An 8204-nucleotide genomic window follows, 5' to 3' on the forward strand; every position below is an offset into this window, starting at 1 on the left:
AGGGCAGGAACAGTGCCACCTTTGTGACTAGGCCCCTGCTAATACTAGCTGGATGTGGATTGTGAATGGTAAGTTGGTCTTTTTAGATTTCATATAAAAATCACCTAGCAGCTGCTGGAAGGAAATCCCAAATAGATTCCCAGTAGAAGGCTGGGGCCTCTTGTTTCTAACCACTCAGTTTTGTTTAGACAAGATTGTTCAGTGATGGCATGTGTGCCTGAAATAGAAATCGCCACTTTGTATTGCTTGTTGGAAAGTGTATATCCCAGCAGAGAAGAACATGCCTTAGGAGAGCTGAGCTTGACCAAAGGAAGGCTCCAGAACTGTGGTTTGTGGAGCTGAACGGCCTTAAATGGTCACTAGGCAGTAAAGCCCAGAAACTTTTAAAAATAGGTTAGTGGCTTCCCAGATAACTAACTAGAGTGCCTATCTTTGTGAGTATCTTTTCTTAAGCCTAAAAGCAGTTTTCCTAGTCACTGGGTTATATATATGTTCCTAGGTTGAACCACATTTCCAAGGAAAAATGAAGCACTAGTGACTGTTTTAGGAATAGGTGTAAATATTGGTGAAACAGTACATAGGACAGATGTGGTTTTTGTCTTCATGTTACGGAGAGAAACGGCTACCTGAAGTGTGGGAAGAGCTGCGGTCCAGGGGCGGGAAGCCAGTGTAGACTCGGACGCGTGCGTGCTTTCCTGTGTCCCGTTTCTGTGCTCGCCCCTCCCTCCCTCTCTTCTTCCCCAGTACTGGGGACTGAACGCAGGACCTTCGCGCTGAGCTGCGTCACAGCCCTTTCTTCATGGAGATGGGGTCGGCTGCTGGATTGCCTCAGCTGGATGTGCTTGTGATCCTCCTTCCTCAGTGTCCCAGAGCGCTGGGATCGCAGGCGTGCACCACCTCACCCATCTCATTTTTATATCCAGTGTGGAGTGAGTGGAAGGAACACCTGTGCTGTGCAAGGCCTGCTTCTAAAAAGTAAAAATGTGAAATGATAAACAGGAAAGATCAGTCTCCTCATCCACAGAGAACTTCTCTAAGGGACCCAAGCAGCTGTAGCAAAGTGTTCGTCTGTTAGGTATAGCAGTTAGGGTTTCTTCCTTCCCGTGTTCCCCAGCCTTCCCCGGGCCGCTGTTCCCTTCCCCTTGTCCGGTCAGCCCAGCAGTGTCGTCCTGTTCTCTGCCAGTGTATTCACAGGGCCCCTTCTCGGTGCACGCTCTTTCCACTTGGTGAAACCCTTCTGGCGGTGGATTTAAACCCCGTTGGAGTTTGTATGGGTGAGGGGTGGGGAGGAGGCCTGACTGACGTCACACCGAGCGGGCGGGACTCCTCCACTGATACTTGTCTCTGAATTGCAGATCGGTGGCAGTAAGCACACAATGAATGATCACCTGCACGTCGGCAGCCACGGCCACGGACAGGTGCAGGTCCAGCAGCTGTTTGAGGACAACAGCAACAAGCGGACGGTGCTCACGACACAGCCGAATGGGCTCACAGCAGTGGGCAAGCCAGGCCTGCCGGCGGTGCCCGAGCGGCAGCTAGAGAGCATTCACAGGCGGCAGGGCAGCTCGGCCTCGCTCAAGTCCATGGAGGGCACGGGGAAGGTGAAGGCCACACCCATGACGCCTGAACAAGCGATGAAGCAATACATGCAAAAACTGACAGCCTTCGAGCACCATGAGATTTTCAGCTACCCTGAAATATACTTCCTGGGTCCAAATGCAAAGAAGCGCCAGGGCATGACAGGCGGGCCCAACAACGGCGGCTATGACGACGATCAGGGGTCTTACGTGCAGGTGCCCCATGATCACGTGGCTTACAGGTACGAGGTCCTCAAGGTCATTGGGAAGGGGAGCTTCGGGCAGGTGGTCAAGGCCTACGACCACAAAGTCCACCAGCACGTGGCCCTGAAGATGGTGCGGAACGAGAAGCGCTTCCACCGGCAGGCGGCGGAGGAGATCCGGATCCTGGAGCACCTGCGGAAGCAGGACAAGGACAACGCCATGAACGTCATCCACATGCTGGAGAACTTCACCTTCCGCAACCACATCTGCATGACGTTCGAGCTGCTGAGCATGAACCTGTACGAGCTCATCAAGAAGAACAAGTTCCAGGGCTTCAGCCTGCCGTTGGTCCGCAAGTTCGCTCACTCGATTCTGCAGTGCTTGGATGCTTTGCACAAAAACAGAATAATTCACTGTGACCTTAAGCCCGAGAACATTTTGCTAAAGCAGCAGGGTAGGAGCAGTATTAAAGTGATCGATTTCGGCTCCAGCTGTTACGAGCACCAGCGTGTCTACACGTACATCCAGTCTCGCTTTTACCGTGCTCCGGAGGTGATTCTCGGGGCCAGGTACGGCATGCCCATTGACATGTGGAGCCTGGGCTGCATCTTGGCGGAGCTCCTCACGGGTTACCCGCTCTTGCCCGGGGAGGATGAAGGGGACCAGCTGGCCTGTATGATTGAGCTGTTGGGCATGCCTTCCCAGAAACTGCTGGATGCTTCCAAACGAGCCAAAAATTTTGTGAGCTCCAAGGGTTACCCCCGCTACTGCACTGTCACCACGCTTCCAGACGGCTCCGTGGTCCTCAACGGGGGCCGGTCCCGGAGGGGGAAACTGAGGGGTCCGCCAGAGAGCAGAGAGTGGGGGAATGCACTGAAGGGGTGTGACGATCCCTTGTTCCTTGACTTCTTGAAACAGTGTTTAGAATGGGATCCTGCAATTCGCATGACCCCCGGCCAGGCTTTGCGGCACCCCTGGCTGAGGAGGCGCTTGCCGAAGCCGCCTACCGGGGAGAAGACGTCAGTGAAAAGGATAACCGAAAGCACTGGTGCTATCACATCGATTTCCAAGTTACCTCCACCTTCCAGCTCAGCTTCCAAACTGAGGACTAATTTGGCACAAATGACAGATGCCAATGGGAATATTCAGCAGAGGACAGTGTTGCCAAAACTGGTTAGCTGAGCTCAAGTCCCCTGATGCTGGTAATCTGAAAGATGCGACATAGCTGAGCCTTACCGGGTTGAAAGGAGTAGCTCAAACCTGTTTTTATTTGCTTAATAACTCATTTGTATCTTTTCAGCACTTAATTTTAATGTAAGAAAGTTTTCGTTTCATTTTTATAAAATACATGGGGACAGTGCTTTAAGTTTTTATACTTTCTGAAACTTTTTTGTGTTCCAAAAGTACAATGAGCCTTACTGCTTCTAGTGTGGCAGAGTGAGAACGTCAGTGGCAGGCCATTGATCGCGTCATGACTGCCACGCGTTTACAGATTGGTCAGAGATATTCACTCCGTTCTTACGGTTCAGACGATGTTCTCTCCAGGGAGACGGCCGCCTCTTCTCTGCACGCTCCAGGTTCATGCACAGATGTGGCACGGCCTGCTTGCATGTCCTGGAAATTAATCTTGGCAGCGTGCAGGTAGATGGAGAACAGTTAGGATGAAAATGGTATTCTAAGAAAAACTGCACCTTAGAGATGATTTTTCCCCAAACAAGTATAAACTAAGATCCCCAAGGTTTAAAGTGCCCAGTTAGCATTCTGACATTCTGAAATCCGGCAGAGCAGCGTTTAGTGGAGAAATGGAAACGGAAATGTGTGTGTTCCTCCAGATTTTCTAACACGATCAGCAAGCTGTTTGTCAAGAAGCCTCCTATTATAGAACTGGGTTTGTACCTAATTTTAGAAATGTATTCCACAACTATTCCTCACTTCTGTTTGCTCTTCTCTCTGTTCCTCTTTTATCACACATCTGCTGCCTGCATTTAGTCTGTCTTCTTCTTGAATTGTGTCCCCGACTGTTAACGCAGAGGCATTTCAGCTGTGGTTGTGACCATCGTTTCATATTCCAGGGTAAAAAAGGAACAGCAGCCTGGCTACTTAAGGTGGGGATTTCCATAGTTCCAAAGGAGACTGAGCAAAGCAGAGTGACTTCACACGTGTTAGGTGCCACTGTAAGGTTCCCTTAGCCCGGGAAAATACCAGCTCGCTCTTTAAAAAGAAAGAAGGTTGAAAGGCCTCTTCATGAACAGAAATGACTGTGATCCTTCAAGAAGGCAATTTTAACATCACACTCAAAGGGGAGGACTTCACCCTCAAGTTAAATGGTTTGACTTATTCTTTGCATTAGAAGAACCACAGAAATTGCATTCCTCTTTTATTTTACATGCTTTTGGATTGCACTGATTGTTTTTGTGGGAATGACACTTTACCTGGAAGTTAACTGAGAGTTAGGAAAAAGAATATTTTCTCTGAATAATAATTATTTTCACAGTGAAAATTTCAGTATTTTATCACTAATGTATGAGTAGTGATATATGTATATCAATTTCAAGGCACGTGGAAAAATTTTTTAGTATGTGCAATTTAATATAGAAAGATTTCTGCCTGTTTGAACAGTAGGTTTTGGGTAGTGTAAATTAGGGTAAATAATCTTTTATATACACAGATAATATTGTATTGCCTGTAAATTGATTTACAGATACTTAAAGCATGGTCCCCAGTGAGGCCAAGAAAGTTTCCGGTTAAGTTCTTTTCATATTAATCCTCCAGTTTCTCTTACTTTAAAAAAAATGTAGTTTTGAAGAAAACATTTTACTTATCTTGAGGCTTTGCCGGCTGATGGTGGAAAAATATATGCTCAGGTAATATTTCAGATATTTGCCAAAAAACAGTAATAAGATTAGCTTATTAAGAAGATAGTAATATTGATATTTGCTTTACTATTTAAGGGTGTCACTGATAAATTAATTTGTACTTCTGTATTTAGAAATGATAGCTTATCTCCCCGAGTCAGAATCCTTAGCGTGTCATACACGCTTCTGTGTGATCTGTGAAAGTGCAATAACGTTAGGAAGTTGCATTCTAAACGATGCTCTTAGGATGATACCCAGTCAGTGGCTTACAGGACTTAAAGAGTTGTGTGTTTATTAAGATTTTGGCTTAAAGGTATGAGAAGTGGAAGACTTGGTTTAGCGGCTTTCTACGACCACGAGCCTCTTAACAGCCATTAAGGTTAGTTCTGTAGCTCATTATAAAGACTATTTCCCCCTCACCATTAGTGTTTCTCTTCTAGTTACACTCTCGTTTTCACATTTAAGTTTAAATACGTGAACCTGAGCCTGCCGTTATTGTTTCCCTGCAAAATGATTACACGTGTGAAAGTTTATAGACGTACAGACACTGCTTGTCTTCACCCACCACCCAAAACTGGTTAGGAAGCCAGCAGTGCATCTGTGACTATCTTTGTTCACAGATGCAACCGGAAACTTTTAAGCCAAAATACAATGTGCAGCGCTACGGGACTTTTCTTTCTTTTTGGTCCAGTAGAGTGAGATTTCCTTTATTCACAAGAGCCACTGTGTTTCAACATTTAGTGCTAGAACTGCTTTTTAAAAATTCTTCGATTATAATGTCCAAAACAGAAAACTGTTGCTTCTTTGTGGTTTTTAAAGGTAAATGAAGGGCTCTCTGATAGGCCACTAGGAATTGGCTTGGAAGCAGTCCTTGGTCTCACAGGTTACCACTGTCTAAGGATGTCTGAGCTGTTTTCAGATTTAGGAGTAGCACAGTGCCGTCTTGTCGTGGTTGCAGTCCCACTTGGCTTCGTTTCTTGCAGCACCTGCGTGTTCGTGACCACGTTAGCGCGTTGCTGCAGCGGTGGAGCTAGGGAGTGATGCGAGACAGTGTAGGTTAACAGTGGAGGAGAAACGGTGCCCTGAGTGTTAACAATGTGCCTTTTGTTCTGAATGCCCTGTTGTAGGGCATGCATTTTTTTGGCCTCTTTAACTCTTCAAATACTAGGCAGTAAGGATGGAACCCACCTCTGCAAAGATACATCTGTCTTACATACCTAGTTCCAGGCCTTAATACAGACCGTAAGGCATGAGTCATCAGCAGGCGCTGAGCAAGGTAACATCGGCTAGCTGCACAGGTAATTCATACATTTAAGGGGTTAAAGGTGGTCTTCATTGTATCCTACTATCAGACTGATTTTTTAAATGATGTTTTTTGTTATGCTAACACTAGACAAAAATCAACTGTATTTGTAAAAATTTACCTCAAACCATTTAATTTTATAGTGTGATTAATCCCAGGGCATTTGGTATGAACCAAAGTGCATTCCTTTTCTATGTGCCTGGCTCTAGTAAGGAAGGCCAGGGGTTTTTACAATTTGGGTGCAAGGCACTTCAGCCACTTTTAAACTTGATGGGCGGTTTGGAGTCGTGTGAAACGACTCCATCAGAATGTTAGAAAACACTTTAGGCATCAGTAGCATTGGGCCATATTGGAATCTTAAAAGTGAATTATTTTAAAGAGAGCATTCATTTTTGTAATTTTTCTCATCAAGAATATTTCTGGTAAGCAGAATTTTAAAAAAACTGATCTGGTTGGTGAAGGTTTTAATATTGCCCAACATAATGCTGTGGTAGCATTTAAAAAGTCTTCGTGAACTCTTCTGTTTCTTAGGGGCTTGTACATCTCTCTGCTATGGACATATATCAAATGAATTGTAATTATACTCAGCTCAACTGCTGCAGTTACGTCTAGGCAGTGGCTTGGGTGTTTATCGAGCAACAACTTAGACATGTGACTGTGATATGCTGCAACTGTGTGTACTGAAAACATGTGAAACGGTTGAATGTGGACGTGTATACATGTATGTACAGATTTCCGTGAGATGCTGCTGTCACCACTTAACATGGAGAATGTTCTAGTGGATTCTAATCCTGGTGGCCAGTTCTATGATACTGTATGTATTGTACAGCTGATGACAGGAGTAAGACTCTGTAGTGAATATTTGTTAAATTTTATTGTTGTGGCCAGAGATAATTTCAGAATAAAATTTAAATGTCCTACCTTACTCTTCTCCCCTTTTCTAACTCTAATTTAACTCCTCATCTGTTTCTGGTGTTACTCTTGGTCTGTGATCCTGGAGTGAGTTTAGAATTGCACAGCTCTGCGTCAGTGGATTGAGATGTGAAAGTAGTTCATTCCACTAGTTTTCTCATCAGCAGTTCATTGAGTGAATATGAATATGCAAATTCCAGTTAAGAAAGACTAAAGTTTTAGTACACAGCTCTTGCTTTTCTGAAGTTACTCTGTTACTTCACCTTAACATTTTTGTGTTAATTTTTCGGTATGTGGCATATGCCATGTTTTCTACTGCGCTGGAGTTTTCTCTCTCTCTTTTTTTTAACCTCAAAGGTAGTCGTTAGCCTTGGGAGCAGAGTCCATCAGTTCTTCCCCACTGGTCTGTTCTTCCCTCTGCACGGGTTGGGTAGATTATTCCTGCGCTGTCCCCAGCTCCGCCCTGTGCTTTTCATAGTGTGGGTGCTTTTGCAGATTTTGCACTCGATGTTCCTTGCGGTTCACACTTTGGAGACTTCAGTGCCTCCTTTTGTTATGCCTGGGCCGGGAAATCAGGCCTCTGAACTGCAGCCAGCTCGTGATATGTCAAGTTCGTTAACAGCCAGCTAAGGAAGAGTTTACTTACGGGTAATGGCAAGCAGATGCGCTAGTAATTCGTCAGACATTGGAGGGACATTATGTAGACAAATACTTCTCTCGTGTGGGAAGAACTACCTCGCGTTTTTATTTACATCCCTCCTGCCATCAGTAGCAGAGGGATTCTTAGCGTGGTTCCTGCACTGGTGCTGGGATTTACTGAAACCAAGGGGTTCGTACAGTGAGTGATCCTCCGCTCAGCTCTCCTCCTAGAGCTTGTGCCGGTGGGGCGGACCTTCGGCACGCGTGCCCCTGATGGCTCTTTGTTACTGAAACCTCTCAGAGGTTCAGAGGTTCGCCATCTCTGGCCCATACCGGGAAGTCCCATTCTCTGCTTCTCAAAGGTTAAACCTAATGCAGACAAAACCCCAGCCAGCCGCAAGCAAAACAAAACAGTGTAATTAGAAATTTTTAGGAGCTGAAGATTATAAAGTTGGAACTGGGAGGTAAAGCAGCAGTTTACAAGACACTCTCCGGACCTGACTCAGGACACACAGTTCCCGCTCGTTCTCTTTCCATGTATTGCATCTTTCAGTGCTTTTTCTTAAATTAAAAAATACCCTCTTTAAGTCTCTATGAATACTTCCCTTTTGAACCAACAACTCTACAGATACGTATTTTTGCAACTTCAATTGCCCTCAAACCCACATTGGAGAATATTAGCTGACGTAAATATTAGTCTTTAGAGAAGGGGAA

At 45.4% G+C, this 8204-nt stretch overlaps 1 protein-coding gene across 1 annotated transcript; it reads left to right on the forward strand.

Moving 5' to 3' along the window:
* Nucleotides 1-1355: 1355 nt before the first annotated feature.
* On the forward strand, nt 1356-3156 carry Dyrk2 (dual-specificity tyrosine-(Y)-phosphorylation regulated kinase 2; the record flags this gene model as incomplete). The annotated part of the gene is given in 1 exon segment (XM_013520977.1): nt 1356-3156. A coding segment is annotated over 1 exon segment (1608 nt), but the record flags the coding sequence as incomplete, so codon positions are not given.
* Nucleotides 3157-8204: the final 5048 nt, after the last annotated feature.

Source organism: Chinchilla lanigera, unplaced genomic scaffold (genome assembly GCF_000276665.1).
Source record: "Chinchilla lanigera isolate Chin_1 unplaced genomic scaffold, ChiLan1.0 scaffold00057, whole genome shotgun sequence".
In the NCBI taxonomy this organism is placed as follows: domain Eukaryota; kingdom Metazoa; phylum Chordata; class Mammalia; order Rodentia; family Chinchillidae; genus Chinchilla; species Chinchilla lanigera.